Raw genomic sequence first — 15375 nt, 5'->3', positions numbered from 1 at the left:
TCGAACTCACAAGAACTCCGTGGAGAAGCCGCCTCTTTTTTTTTTCTTTACTTGAGATCTGCTCTAAGGAGAGGCTCCTCAGACAAAACAAAAAGCAGTTCCCACCCAGTGAAACAATATTTAAATTGCCACAGATTTAACTAGCCTATCAATAGTGTGACGAATACGCCATTGCGAGCTGCAGTAACTAGTACAGAGACTTTAGGTATCTAGAGAGGTGCCTAAACTTCTTTTGTGCCCCTTTTTTAAGGTTAAAAAATTGCCTTTTTAACCACCGAAAAAATATAAAAAGATTCCATGTTTTGGCATACCGCATTGCTTATTGTCAGTGTTTTAACGTTTATCTGGTTCTATTAAGACAAAATATTTTGGAGCAATACATGGAACCGGAGTTCTCCGAGAAAAATTCACAAGCTACTGAGCAATCCATTAAATAAAACCATAAAGCAATCACTACTTAAAGCACTTTTGTCACATAGAAAAGTTCACCCACAAACTTCATCAGTTAAAAGGAAGTGTGTGCAAACATAAGCATTCCCACTCCATCTATTATTACGAACAAAAGTTGATCAATAGATGGCAGTGGATGTGGTGGTTTCTTATCACTGCCCCTCTCCTTCCCGTTTTGGGGCGTCCTTGATGTCATCTGCACCATCCTCCTGCAAAACAAAAAAAAAAGATACAATGACATTGTGAGGCCTAACCCATCAGTTGACGAGGGCGTAGTGATTGGAGAACATACAGTGATATCAGAAGTCCATAATGTTAAGTTGTCTCGAAGAAGTTGCATGATCAATGTGCTGTCTTTGTAGGATTCTTCACCCAAGGTATCCAGTTCAGAGATAGCCTCGTCAAATGCCTACACACAATAGATTTCAACAAGATATAGTTCAATGCCAACAACCTTCAAGAGTATTGTTCCAAATCAAAAGCGTAAAAAGGCAGTCATACAAAACAAGCATGTCAAAATCAAATGCATCTGAATATCCACATTCCGCATATTCCTAGCAGATCACTTATTTGCAGCCAGGATTTGAACCGATCAGAGGGAATGATCTTATAATGGGAATGCTAGTAACATCCAGAACATGGAAGATGCTTGCTATGCATAAGCTCAACAAGGGCATAGAGGGGCTTGAGAGACAAAGTTCAAAGGGAAACAGAAAAGATAGAATCATCTTTCAAGAAAGAAAAGTGGTCCAATACATACTTATTTTGGTGTTACAACAGGCCCTACAATCTATAAGCAAATAATAAGTTGACCCTCAATCTGCACAGTAATGAGAATCCTGCAATCTGGAACCGTGAGAATAGAAAAATGAGACTTCAGCTTATCATATAAACTAAATATAAATCCTTGTTTAAAGAAATCTGGCTAACATCATAAACTGATTTGCTTGATGGAGGGCACAAATCTGCATAACCAGTCATATTCACAAGTAGATAAGACTCATATCAAATGGTAGACTTCAATGGAAAGATTCTCAAGATGGATATAACTAGATTATCAATACTAAGATTCACAGGTAAGTTCATGTAAGACTCTTTTAAGACAGGTGTAACTTGATTTGTTTTGAGAAAAGTGAGTCAGTTAACAAATAAAAAAAAATGATGGTCTTATTCTACTGATCAACATAATGGAAGAATATTATTGAGGGAAGGATTGTGAATCTGATAAAATTGATAGGGTACCCATACGGATCTGCATTGTATAGTTCATCTTATCATAAGTAAGGTGTATACAAATGATCGACAGATCTTTCAGGAAGTGCTGTTGGTAATTTTCATGACGCACTATGCAAGGCTATCAAAGAGCTAGCCACAAGTTAGAGAATGCCACCTAGTATCAAAATAAACATTTAGTGTCAGATAAACACCAAATTACTGTGCAAAAACTGAAAAGAACTGCATAAGCAAACCTGTTTAGCAAGATTGCAAGCACGGTCTGGTGAGTTCAGGATCTCATAGTAGAACACTGAGAAGTTAAGAGCAAGCCCAAGTCTTATTGGATGAGTTGGAGCCAATTCAGCCAATGCAATATCCTGGAAAGATATCAAAGTCCAGATTATTTCATAAAATTCTTCTGCAAAGCTAGAGTTAAAGATAAATATAAATATTAGATAATCAATTAACTCAAAAACTTAAGTTGCAAACCAGCAAGGTATGTCATAACACGCCCCCTAAAGCTAATACTGGATATGGTCAAATGATAGATAATACATTGTACGACCCATTATATTGCAGTACTATAAGCAAGGGAATAAAAATGGGTTATTATTGAGGTCTGAAATCCTGTCCTCTAGAAAAAATGTATCACACCAATTAATCTAAAAGCTTAAGCCATTAGATAACAAACTAATAATGCATATCATGCCTTTAACACCAAGTACCAATAATTAACTGGACTTAGGAGAATTTATTTTCCCATGAACAAGACGAGAAATAAAATGATGGGGGAAAAAATGGAGATTTTCACAATGTGTAAATTAACCCAAGACGATCAACCTGAGCTGACTTGTATGCCAAAAGAGTGCTCTCAGCCGCCTCCTTCCTCTCTGTTCCAGTCTTAAACTCTGCAAGGTACCTATATATGTGCAATAGTATTATTATCCAACCATTCAAAAAGGTGCTTTCCTTCCTAACCAGCATAACATAATTTTCTAAACTCGCTATTTACCTGTGGTAGTCACCCTTCATCTTGAGATAGAACACCTTGGATTCTGCTGTGGCGGCAGAAGGGACAAGGTGGGAGTCGAGCAGCTTAAGAATTCCATCACAGATCTTGCTGAGCTCAGCCTCAATCCTCCCACGATACTCCTTAATCAGGGAAACATGGTCCTCATTCCCTCGGCTCTCCTCCTTCTGCTCAATGGAGGAGACAATTCGCCACGACGCGCGGCGAGCACCAATCACGTTCTTGTAGGCAACAGAGAGGAGGTTGCGCTCCTCCACCGTGGGTTCATCCGCACCGGCTGTCTTAGCCACCTTCTCCATGAACTCTACCATCTCCTCGTACCTCTCGGCCTGCTCGGCCAGCTTGGCCATGTACACATTATCCTCACGGGATGCTTCAGCCGGAGACATTGTGATTACTGCAATCGTGGGACACCAAGATCAGATCTTGGGCACTAATTTATATAACAAAATTGAAAAATACCAAACCATGAAAAAAAAAGGAAGTCCTCATTTATGATCCATTGTTTTCTCATTTAAAGGTATACTTGGACTGCTGCATTGTAGGACACCAAGATCATATGTTGGGCACTTAACAACAAAACGATCAAAAAGAGGAACTCCTCCTCATCCATGATCCATAAATTTTAATCTACTAGAGGTATTTAGATCCATTTATGCTTCATTTACATTCAGAAAAATGAAAAGAAAAAAAAAAAGCCCTCGAGATCTACTAATTTAAAGCAGAACGACGAAACTTTATTGACAAAAAACTAAGCATTAAAGTAGAACTTGCAGCATCCATCAATCGCATGTTTAAATTTTAACTTACAACTAGAAACAGGGAACAAATATTCAAAAAATAAGGTTAATCACTGTCCACTTGCGATGTTGCGTTACTTTTCCCCGACGCATGAAATGATAGAACTATATACAATCAATAGCGCCAAAGAGTTAACAACGTTTTGGTTTCCTCAACAAATCGCGAGATGTAAAAGAGCACCGAAGATCACAAATTTGTCACGAAACAACAAAGAAATGAGATTCTATTTATTCGACCTTCAGAAAATTATACAAATTCACCCAAAATTACAACCATTTCTGCTAAAAAATTACAGCCAAAAACATCAAAATAATCACCAAAAGAGAGAGTTACCTCTCCTCCTGCTGCTCTATCCTCCTCACTCCTCCCCCTCTCTCGAAGCTTCAATTTTTCGATTGGGGGAAGAGATGGGAAGCAATGGAGTCCAGCCTAAAAACCAATGGATGATCGACACGTGGTCGGAGGAGGAGGAGGCACCTGGTGCCGCTAACGTGGATGTCTGCCACGACTTCGCTTCCAGTCAACGTTGCACCGCAACGAGGGGCAGTGGAAACCCCACCTTCTACTTCAATACTTACCACTTATGTACGAACACCAAGAGATCACCCAAGCCGTTGGGATAACGTGGACGAATGAGATTAGACGGAAATACTAGCCGCTGTTTCATAGGAACATTCCATCTCTTTAAGGTGCAGCAATCTTTATGAATTTATTTTAAACTCTTCTCTTTCTTTTTTCACACACACACACACACACACACACACACACATATATATATATATATACCTCTCATAGCGGGTTAATTGAGTTGAGTCGTCTTGCTTATTTCTTTCATATTAGTACTTAGTTTATTGTAGCTATTTGGGTCTGTATATGGCTCAGTTTCTTATTTGTATTAGTTGGGTCCAAGTCCAATCAGTTAATCGAATTCAATTTAGTCAGGTTAGCCTCTATAAATATATAGAAGCCTATCGATCAGTTAGGTAAAACCGAGTTTGGGTACAGCTAGAATATAGCACCACCGGTCGGGTTATACAAAATATCATATCATAATAAACTGAGTGTAATGGATCTCCTACGGAAACATAATGGTTATATTTCATAAGAACTAGTAGTATCTAATAAATTAAATATCAGATATGAGACTAAAAAATCATAGAAATAGGAAAGCATAGTAGGCCGAGCCTAATTGGGCTTAAGCGGAGATTAGCTTACTTAAAAATTGGGCGATTTCAGGTTAGGCCTAAGTGGGTCAAGCCAAATACCCAACTCCAAGCACATTCTCACATACAAATAACGCACCATGAACCTTAATTGCCGATCAACCTAGTCTATGGCTTTTGAATGTTCTGACCCAATTCTTGGCCCAAACCCTATCCAAACTATAGCTCATATTATGTATGGTTTATCCTAGATAAACCACCTTTATTCCAAAACCAGAGAAACTACATATATTTGTGAATCCGGAAAGAGCTAAACCATACATAATATGTAAACAACTATTGAATATTTCTAATAATAACATTATATATTCTTATAACTTTAGAATACCTTCTAAGAAAAAAATTAAAATATCTACTAAAAATAGCATGATATGTAAAGAGATTTTGTAGTACAATGCAAAAAAGATAAAGACATCTTCCAATGACTACTTATCAGATATATTTAGATATATTTCATAATTAAATCAGCGTAATATGAGAATGTGGTAGCATGATCTGTAAAAAAAATTTATAGAAAATAAGAAAGAAAATGACTTCATATTTTTTTGTAATGCATATTATTCTTATTTACATATAATGCTGGTTTAACTATAAAGTATATTTGATTAATACTCATTGAAAGATTACTTTATCTTTTCTGCATCATATTTACTAAATTTCCTTACATGCCATGCTATCTAAATCACTCAAATAGAAAGAATTATGCTATTATTGGAAAATATTTCACTTTTGTTAGAAGGTATTCCATAGTTATGAGAATGCATTACATTGTAATTAAATAGTGAAAAAAGAATGAAACTTATGTCATTAGTTAGGTATGCTTTTATATTAATTGAAAAAAATATATATAAGAAACGTTCTAGGAGATTAAATCTATCACACGCTATCGGTAATAATATGCAAAAAATAAAGCGTAAAAAAGACGATAGCAAATACAAAAAGTTTTAACGTGGAAAAACTAAAAACCGGATAAAAAAACAACGGATCCAAACTCAGATCAAAATCAATCACTAAAACCTATAGTAGTTTAATAAGAAGCTTATAGATCACTCTTCAACTTTCACAACTTAATTTGTACCAACCTTAGAGTTTTCGTGATAGGTTTCCAAACCTCAGTAACCGTCGAAGTCGATCCTTTTGTCTTAATGACCCTCGAGACGTAGTTCTTCCAGAATGCTTTGAGATGAGAAAAAATTAGCACTGTCTTATCTAAAGTTGAGAATCGATCTCTAATAGTCTTCAAAAGACGATCTCCAAATTAATACTTGACGGTTATCAATAGTAGGGTTAGATTAAATCATTTTATATTTCTAGAGATAAAGTAAAAGTATCTCTTAGATATAAAATAAATATCTCTTCAAAGATTCTCCACTTATTCTGTTAGAAATAAGATAAATATTTCCTAGTGATAAAGCTAAATCTAAGTCAAATCAAATCTCACGTAACTCTAGATTTGCAAATTATGTCGGTACGTTGAATGCTATCGGTTTGTGTTCGAACATGGTGATTTGAAGTGTGAATTTACTACAAACACCAAATATGAACCTCTATATATATGAACGCCACCTCAATATGTGTAAATGTCTGTAGGGTGTGTTCGAACGGCCAAAATAAGTTCTCAACCGTTCGAACGGGCCCAGAGTGCATTTGAACATCTTATTCAAACGACAGACTAAATAATTGAATGCAGAATGACTATTCCTGTGTATTTAGGTAATATTTCATACTTCTTCAACCATCGTAATATCATTTAAGCACTTCAATAACGATTCTAAAATCGTTTCGAATACATTGATATCAAAATTAGTCTTTTATTTTAATATTCTTTATCAAATATCTCACACCTTGCGCATATGTTCATACATAAAAAATCTAGACATATTATATAAATATAAATTATATTTTAAAATATAATTTGCCAATTACATAAGTACAAATAAACCTAACAAATGGCATTCCATAATTATTTTATATATTATGTAATTTAACTCATTTAGTTCTTTCCTTAGTGATAGTTATTTTACGGTAGTTTCCCCTTCAAATCTTTCCTAGTCAGCAATTATATATAAGTAATCTTTTTCTTATCCATACTTATATGTATATACTAGGTAGTTTTTCTCTTTGTGTTGTTTTTGTTAAAATATAGTTATTATATATATTTATATGCCACGTAATTTCTCTTTTCTAATTCTTTCCTAATCTATACTTATATGTAGGTCATACGTTGTTTCTTTAGTGTTTTCTCGATCCATAATTATATTTATATAATACGTAGTTTATGTCTTTTAGTTTTACAAGGGATTACATTCACTTAATAATTATGAGTTGCTTATGCTTAATAATTAATAAAAGACGAGCAGTTTGATACTTTGATTGCTTAATTAATTCATATTATGATTGGCCTCGCTTGGCTATCATTCTGATTGGAATATGCCAGCTCATTTAGCTCATCAACAGGTGGCTTGCCAGCTCATCATATATATATATATATTGTACCATTTTTTTCTTAAAAAAAAATAAATAGTATTTTTTTTCAGGCAATAATAAGTTTAGTCTCTTAATTAAGAACTAAGTATATATGTTTTCAAATACGAATATAAATGGAAATTAATGAATAAATTCAGATTTATTAAAATAAATTCTTGGTATATTTTTTGGAGTTATTAATAAACAAAACCATATCTAGCAGCTGGGTTGCCAGCACGACAATCCAGGAGAGAGAGGGATTCGGTTGGTCGGACAAGGATTCCCAGCAAGCCAAATCGTAGGATCCTTAATTACATCACTTTCATTTTTTTAACTGTTAGTATTAAATTTAAGAGATTTTAACATAATTGCCCACCTATAAGTTTTAAAATATTAAAATTATAAAATTTTCACTGTAATCATCCCATCAATTACGTAAAACCAAACTTAGATTAGCAAAATACCATATTATCTTTATATAAATTGCTTAAATTAATTCTGAAGCTACCTATAACATTAAGGGTATAGAATATATAATAAAAGTAAAACGCAAGGAGCTATTTATAGTTTTTCCTAAATTTAGGAAAAACTATACAAACCGCGCTGCAGAGAATCCCCTCCATCGATGGCAGAGATCCACTGACCGTTAATAACTTCTCTTTCTAACTACCGTTCGACCCCATAGCAATCGCCGCAACAGCCGGTCGCGTCTCCTCCAAGAAAGGATTCGAGACTAGACTCTTCTCCCTTCCCTCTTCTCTCTATAGAGAAGAGGCGAAGGTTGACCCTCCTCTTGTTCCACTCCACGGAAGAGTTCCTCGCGATTTCGATCTACCATGGGCGAAGAAACCTACTACTTCTCCTCCTCGCGCTCGGATTCATCCACTGAATCCGAGGCGGCGACACCCCTCACCGCCGTGGCAGAGGCCTTCGAGGAGCTGGCGAGGTCAATCGAGGCCGGCGGCGGTGCCGAGGACCTCCGTCTCGCCCCTTTTGGTGATGCTTGCTCGCTCGTGTCCGTCTTGTTCGGGTTTCTGGGGATCGCGTTCAAGTTTGCTGAGATGGAGTATGTCGCCAAGGTTTGATTTTTTTTTTCCCTCCTGTCTAATTGGTTTTGGGTTATAATCCATTACCTATGCTCTGGTTTAAGATTTGTTATATCAAATTGTGCAATATCTTGATGTGATTTTAGACTATATACTATCTCTTTGGCATTCATGTTTATTTTGTTTTGGAGAACAATCATTGAGCTAAACATGCCTATAGTTTTATAATCACATATATTCTCATTGTTGGGAACTTGCAATGATTTGTGTTTCATTAGCAGCACGCAGCGTTGAGTCAGACTAATTCTTCTGTTGTGGTGAATCCTTACAGGTACATGATCTAATTGAAGCGTCAAAGACATATCAGACACTGAATAATATTCTGGAAGATGATGTCAAACATGACACTGTCAGAAACAAAGGAAGCCATTCGCGTAATTTACGTAGAGTCAGGCTAGGCCTTGATCTCATCAGAGCTTTATTTGAGCAGTTTCTATCAACTGAGTATGTTTATGCTTGATGCTATATCTTTTTCGTTCTCATGTAGTTGTATTTGTGTGAAATATATCCTATTGTAGTTTTGTTTCTTGATAGTTTTATCTTCAGGAGGTTTTTTGCTCGATGCTAGTATCAATAGGGGCAATAATGTATTATTTATTGGCATTGTGTCTAAGGCATAGTTAAGTAATATAGCCCAATGGAGCTTAATTAGTAAAGATGACAACTTTTGAAAATGGTTATTGTTTTGGGAATATAAGTTGGCCTAAATATAAGATGGTCAATGTGCTCTTTTTGGTGTTCACTTATTAGTTTATCCAAGAGATGTTCAATTTGTTGTCTACTTTTCTCTTTGTAAGGATTTAATTCTAGCAAAGGCTGAGTTGTGCTCTGCCCTTATTGGCATTTTCCCATGACAAACAAATACTTAGGCTTGAAGAAACACTAAAAGGAACAGTAAATAATGTAGTTATATTGAACAAATTCATGGCAAACATATGCTTGCGTCAATACTATAAGGTTCTTCATGTGTTCAAGTGTTCAACATCCTATGGCTCAATTTAATCTTTCTTGCTTTTCATGCTCTCTTTTAGGGAAGATTCATTGAAGGAAGCTGCTTCAATTGCTTACGGACAAGTCTGTGCGCCATTCCATAATTGGGCGATCAGGACGGCTGTTGGTGCTGGAATGTATACTCTTCCAACAAAGGATCAATTGATAGAACGATTAAATGAAACACGTAAGCTTACTTCAGCAATTAATTAGTTACAAGTGAAAGTTTTGGATGCTTCCTAGTTCCCATAAGTTCAGGATTTCCTACTGAAACACTGCATTATTCTTTGTTTGTGTGGTTTCTGCAGCCCGTTTATGTTCAGATACTAAATCGCCAAGTTGATATGATATCCGAGAATTGTTGTGATGCTAACATCCTAATGTATATACTTCTTCCTGAATATAGGGCTCTTGTACCGCATGAAAATTGACAAGGAATTTAGTACATGAACAATGAGACAAATAACATTAGACTGTCCTCCTAGGTTTGAACGTAATAGAGATAATTAACGAACTGTTAAGCTACCTAGAATGAAGTTAATTACCTCATACTCAGGACGCAAATCTAAAACCTCTACTTTGGTTATGTCAAACAAGAAAAAAGATTAAACTATTATAGAACTGTGAATTTCATGCATAATTCAAATAGGTTTTTTATTTTTGTCTAGGCCTCCATGATTCCTAGCTTTCATTTTATAACACACAATATCTAAACTTGGGTTTTCTTTTCACTGTTCTAGATGTATAACAGTCTTCAATTTCGTTGCTGCAGATCACTCTGTACAGAAGGAAATGAGACGTTACATTGATGCTTCGAGTCCCATTATACATTACATCGACAATCTTTTTCTTTCGAGGAACATTAGCCTAGACTGGTGAAATGAGTTGAAGAGCTTGTCACCATTTTCCCAACTGTTAATCCTTCCCCCTCCTTTGTCTGCGGAGGCTGCTTCATTATTCTTTTTCCGCAGTGCCAGTTTGTAGCATTTCTCTTTTAGTTAACATAAGCACCATTCTCACTGCTTCTCAGTCCAGTTTCAGAACATTGCTTTAGATTAGCCTGGAGGTCACAAATGGAGAAGCTAATGTTGAAGCAATTCATTTTTATGTACATTTTGGAGATGATGAACCATTTTCCCTTAATTTTATTGCACCTGGAAATTGTGGTCTCTTTATTGGAGTGAGAAATAGATAACAAATCTTTTCTATGAAGAGATGAGACATGAAAAAAAAAAGAAAAAAGAACCTCCGCAATGTGAATTCAGGAATTGCCACGGTACGTGGCACGCAATAATTGGCTGGCAGAGCCAGACCGCAGGAAATCCGTGCAGTCCTCGCTGCAAAGATCTGCTCCCAAGATTGTGGATCGAGCTAATGTATATAACTTCTGACCCGTGCTTCCATTGCTCATCTTTTCGTGACAAGGAAAAGGCTCTTCAACTAACTATACCTTTCTCATGCATAGCATGGCTATGACCCACGAGAAAGGTGAAGGAGAAGCCCATTCATTTCCATTACCTTGTTCCAAGAAGCCAACGAATCTAAGCTTGGCTTCTTTTCTTCAGTGCGAGAGATGTTTCGAGGCTTTCTTATGGAGCTCTTGGTCTTCTTTGCTCCTCTGCTACTGATCATGGCTGCACTCGTGCTTCTATTAGATACCTCATGCCGAGGGCCGAGGGATTTCGAGGTTCAAGACGACGAACGAGTCCAGGAATTCGCTCGATTCCTATTCGGGTCTGACCTCGAAGAAGTAGACGTGGGGAAAAGGAACCTTCTGGTCCAGGAAAATGACCATGGTTGAATCACAACAACCTTCGTCGTTGGATGTTTTAATTACTTGTTGTAAACTCCTGGTGGTTGGATGATTTTAATTTGCTTTGATCTTGCATGTAAGTTGCTCTCAGCTTTAGATCATGTCAGGAAGAACAATTTAGTTACTTGTATCAGGTCTGAGTTACGAAACAGTTCAAAGTAATGGCCAAGTTGTAGAGTTGTATAATAGTTTGTTCATGATCATATTAAATACTATACATTCTCCCAACTGATGGTAAGGAAATATATAGTACACAATGATATTAAGAGATTATAATGAAATGATATCTTCATCAAACTATCTTTTGTACCCCCTTTGTCGCATTTCTATCCATTGATGACTTCTTCATAACTTTTTTGGAAAAATATAAATAAAAAAAATGCTCACCTACGCATATAAAATTTTTAGAAAGAAAAATCTATTAAACTTTAATCTCATATTTTAGTAAAAAAAATTAATCAAATATCAATCCTCGTGGAATATTTAGATTTAGCGAATATGTGAATAAAAAATAAATAAATGATAAATGAGAAGGTACAAATGCACACCAAGAAAAAAGAGAGAATAACATACAAATATTACTGATAGTGTCATAGTGATAGAAGAGAAACAAACTTAGAAAAAGTAATTAATCCACACCAATCGAACAAGAGGAAGAAATATCGAAAATTACAGTTTGACCACTTCAGGGACATCAACAGGGTAGCGGTGAATGCAATCAGCCCAAGGCCCATCGGCCGGAGTAGTCTTCACATCACGCAAGCACTTCCAAACCGCACTGTTACACTTGAACCCACTGCCGAATCCGATCTGCCACACCCGCTCCCCTCGTCGCATCCTCCCCTTCGACTCCACGTAGCTGAGCTCGTACCACAGCGAACTGCTCGACGTATTGCCAAACCGATGCAACGTCATGCGCGAAGCCTCGACGTGCTCCTTGGACAACTGCAGGCTCCTCTGCAGCTCATCGATCACCGCTCTGCCCCCTGCGTGGATGCAGAAGTGCTCGAATGCCTTCTTGAAGTCTGGGATGTATGGCCTCGAACTTGGGTTGAATAGCTTTCGCCGGATTAGGGAGACGGCGAATCGCAGTTGCTCCGAGATGGGGAGGACTAGAGGACCCATGGTGGTGATGTTGGCCTTGAGCGCTTCGCCGGCGATGACCATGAGTTCTTTGGACAGGGAGATGCCGGAGTGGCCGTCGCCATCCTCCTCCTGGTAGATGCAGCGGTAGGCGCGGTCGTCGGCGCCGCGGTGGGTGCGGACTACGTGGAGCAGGCGGTACTTTGCGCGGGCGGCATCGCGGCGGCGGTTGGAGAGGAGGACGGCGGCGGCGCCCATGCGGAAGAGGCAGTTGGGGATCAGCATGTCGCGGCGGCCGCCCCTGTAGAAGTTTGGGGTGATGATCTCGGTCGACACGACGAGGGCGGTTGAGTCGGCGTGCGCCTGGAGGATGTCGCGGGCGAGGTCCACGGAGAGGAGGCCTGCGCTGCAACCCATGCCGGAGAGGTTAAAGCTTCGCACGTTGCCGCGGAGCTTATACCTGGCATAATATAATAGAAGATTAAAAACACCGTCTCTATATAAGAGTAGTCTTCTTATGATATCAGAGCGAGCGCAACAGCTTAATACTTGTTGACGATCATGGCGGAGAGGGATGGGGTCGGGGAGAAGAGGCTACAGTTGACGACGAGCACGTCGATGTCCTTCGGCTTGAGATTCGTCTTCTTCATCAAATCGTCGATGGCGGAGAAGATGACCATCTCGGCCTCAGTCCGGGACGCCTCCATGGTGGGGTTAGGGGGGATGTATTGGTTCGCCGGAGGGAGGCACGTCTCCTCCCCGAGCCCCGACCGCTCCAAGATGCGCGTCTGGAACTGGACGCTCTTCTCGTCGGAGGTGATGAGTCGGGTGTGCTCCATGAAGGTGGCAAAGGGCACGCGGCAGCTCGGCAGCTGCTTGAAGCAGGCGAAGTCGATCAGGTAGACGGGGCGGGGGCGTGACATGAAGTAGACGACGGCGAGGATGACGAGGAAGGCGAAGCAGAGGACGCCGACGTCGTCGACGCCGGCGAGGCCGAGGCGGCTCAGCTGTTCCGCCACGTCGGCCATGAACGGCATCTTTGGAGCTTTACGATTACTGACCTCGTGGTTGTGAACGGGAGGAAGATTGTGTTTACGTGTTGGAGTTTGGGAGAGAAGAGGGGGGAGATTGGAGTCGACTTAATAGACCGAGTGAGTTACAGGATGCGAGAGTAGATGGGTAGTTTTACCAACTGGACTACCAGTCGTTGTAGTTTACCTCATCTTCATTTCTATATATCTAACATAAGAAATATTGCATTTTACACCCTACATTCTAAAACTTTTACGTTTCGAGTCTGACATCCTGAGCTTTATTTTCAGAAAACACCCTACCAAATAGTGGGAGTTGTGCCAACCAAACGTTGCCTGTCGCTCTCTTTTTGCCGAGTCTTCGTTGATTATCTCAGCTATGACTCACATTGGGTAAGAAGATACCCAAAACTTAATTAGTAAATTTAAGGTTTGAAATTATATCAATTGGGGATTAGATGTATCTGATTGCCTACCTTAACAAGCCTTACGACCTTATTAGCACAACCATCCAACTAACTTAACGAGATTTTTTCTTATTCTGACTGCTCTATAATTTCAACGTATCACTTCATTATGAGCTGTTCTTTATTCTAGTTGTTAATGGAGGAGTAACTAAACTTGAGGAAATTAAAAGAGTATTTTATTACTTCTTATCATGCAACTAAACAACCAAACGTGACGTGCTTAGAAAAAGGAGTCTTGATTAGATTCCAGTCTCATATTATGGAAATAGTTTTGTTTCTTTTTACTTGCATGGAATTAGAATGATTATATATGGACATAACTTAGAATATACATAGTTAATGCAACATCACTAAGATGGTTGAGCCAACTAGCCAACTGCTTTAAAATCTTAACCTTTTAAAAAATCATTTAATTTCATATATCTAAAAAAGCTGCATCTATAGATATAAAAAGAATAGTTTGTAGATGCCATAAAATATTATTTTGTGGATATTAAAATGAGAGTTTCTTCCGTGCAATCGAATTAATTCTTTATCAATCAGTTTGATGAAGATCTAACGGTTAAGATCTTTAAGGGTATAATAGGAATGAAAGATATTACCGGTTAAACAGGTAATTTTTTTTAGATATATAATCTTGCACATTATTTTTTAATAATTATATTATCTTAATATTTTATTAAGTAAAAGACATATATATCATTAACTGAGAGTAATGTATATATATCAAAATAAGGGTATTGATGACTTTTATAATTAAGTTGATAAAAAATTAATTATATTTTATCTTTTTAATTATTTTTTATTATTTACATATATCTCCCATTAGTTTAAGATTGATTTAAATTAAATTTTAATAGATAGAGATAGAGAATTATATTTAAATTGAAGTTTATCTTCAAATAATCAAATTTAAATTATTTAATATTAAATAATATCTCCTATAATTAAGGTATAATTATATTTAAGAGAGAAATCTTAACGGAAGAAAAAAAACTTGTAGAGCACTTCTTCCATACTTATCAATCACTTTGATGAAGATCTAATGGTTAAGACAAGGGTATAACAAGAAAATTGGGAAGTTAGACACACGTAATTAATCTTCTTAACTAATATACTTTTTTTTTTACGTAATGTAGTTTTGGAACCGGTACCGGGAAATCGGTACCGGGTATGAAAACTAGCTATTATAGCCGTTGGATTAAGGTTATAATTTTTAAAGGTGCATTGAAGTATTTGCCTATTAAAATACATTTTCTTAACTGCTTATCAAATTCTTATTTAATACGATAGATAGATAGATTATATATTCAACAGTGCTATGTTAGATATGAAACATTTGGTATCACTAGATACCAGTGAAAATGTGATCGAGGTCCATAGTAATATTTCAATAAGGGGAATAAAGTAAGGGGTTGACATAGGTTAGCTATGTTAGACCCAAGTTTTACTGTCGTAAAATTTCGCATTGGTGCACTCTGTGCATGTCACAAGTGATATAAAAGGTGCCACGAGTTTAATCTTTTTATTTATGGTTCTTTTTTTTTTCATGAAAATTTATATGATTCTTATATATATATATATATAACCTGCTGATAAAATTAGTATTTTATTTTATTAACTATATACAAATTTATTAATATTTCTATCTAAAATGTAAAATATGAATATCATATTAAATTTAAGGTGTGGTTCATTTT

The 15375-nt window shown here is 37.2% G+C and overlaps 3 protein-coding genes across 3 annotated transcripts; 1 reads left to right on the top strand and 2 right to left on the bottom strand.

Annotated features, from left to right (window-relative positions):
- Window positions 1-429: 429 nt before the first annotated feature.
- Window positions 430-4034, bottom strand: LOC140786252 (14-3-3-like protein). The gene is made up of 6 exons (XM_073134546.1): window positions 3830-4034; window positions 2678-3092; window positions 2506-2584; window positions 1920-2042; window positions 743-859; window positions 430-659 (listed from the first exon to the last, which is right to left on the bottom strand). The coding sequence occupies exons 2-6, from the start codon at window positions 3082-3084 to the stop codon at window positions 603-605; spliced, it is 783 nt and encodes a 260-aa protein (XP_072990647.1). The 5' UTR covers window positions 3085-3092; window positions 3830-4034; the 3' UTR covers window positions 430-602.
- Window positions 4035-7866: 3832 nt separating this feature from the next.
- On the top strand, window positions 7867-11322 carry LOC140786840 (ACD11 homolog protein). The gene is made up of 4 exons (XM_073135528.1): window positions 7867-8264; window positions 8563-8735; window positions 9323-9468; window positions 10054-11322. The coding sequence occupies exons 1-4, from the start codon at window positions 8022-8024 to the stop codon at window positions 10158-10160; spliced, it is 669 nt and encodes a 222-aa protein (XP_072991629.1). The 5' UTR covers window positions 7867-8021; the 3' UTR covers window positions 10161-11322.
- Window positions 11323-11654: 332 nt separating this feature from the next.
- Window positions 11655-13386, bottom strand: LOC140786251 (3-ketoacyl-CoA synthase 6-like). Its single transcript, XM_073134545.1, has 2 exons — window positions 12727-13386; window positions 11655-12637 (listed from the first exon to the last, which is right to left on the bottom strand). Exons 1-2 carry the CDS (start codon window positions 13212-13214, stop codon window positions 11764-11766), a joined length of 1362 nt encoding a protein of 453 aa, XP_072990646.1. The 5' UTR covers window positions 13215-13386; the 3' UTR covers window positions 11655-11763.
- Between the last annotated feature and the right edge of the window lie 1989 nt (window positions 13387-15375).

The sequence above is a fragment of the Typha latifolia genome, chromosome 4 (assembly GCF_019914945.1).
Source record: "Typha latifolia isolate L0001 chromosome 4, TyphaL0001v2, whole genome shotgun sequence".
NCBI classification, from domain to species: domain Eukaryota; kingdom Viridiplantae; phylum Streptophyta; class Magnoliopsida; order Poales; family Typhaceae; genus Typha; species Typha latifolia.
This window is presented reverse-complemented; position numbering and strand designations above follow the sequence as displayed.

Coding starts and splice junctions, on each gene's coding strand:
- LOC140786252 (XM_073134546.1), bottom strand. CDS start 3,084: ATGTCTCCGGCTGAAGCATCCCGTGAGGATAATGTGTACATGGCCAAG. Junction 2,585..2,677: donor ATGAAGGGTGACTACCACAG/GTAAATAGCGAG, acceptor GCACATATATAG/GTACCTTGCAGAGTTTAAGA. Junction 2,043..2,505: donor TGGCATACAAGTCAGCTCAG/GTTGATCGTCTT, acceptor ATATCTTTCCAG/GATATTGCATTGGCTGAATT.
- LOC140786840 (XM_073135528.1), top strand. CDS start 8,022: ATGGGCGAAGAAACCTACTACTTCTCCTCCTCGCGCTCGGATTCATCC. Junction 8,736..9,322: donor GAGCAGTTTCTATCAACTGA/GTATGTTTATGC, acceptor GCTCTCTTTTAG/GGAAGATTCATTGAAGGAAG. Junction 9,469..10,053: donor AGAACGATTAAATGAAACAC/GTAAGCTTACTT, acceptor TCGTTGCTGCAG/ATCACTCTGTACAGAAGGAA.
- LOC140786251 (XM_073134545.1), bottom strand. CDS start 13,214: ATGCCGTTCATGGCCGACGTGGCGGAACAGCTGAGCCGCCTCGGCCTC. Junction 12,638..12,726: donor TCCGCCATGATCGTCAACAA/GTATTAAGCTGT, acceptor ATATTATGCCAG/GTATAAGCTCCGCGGCAACG.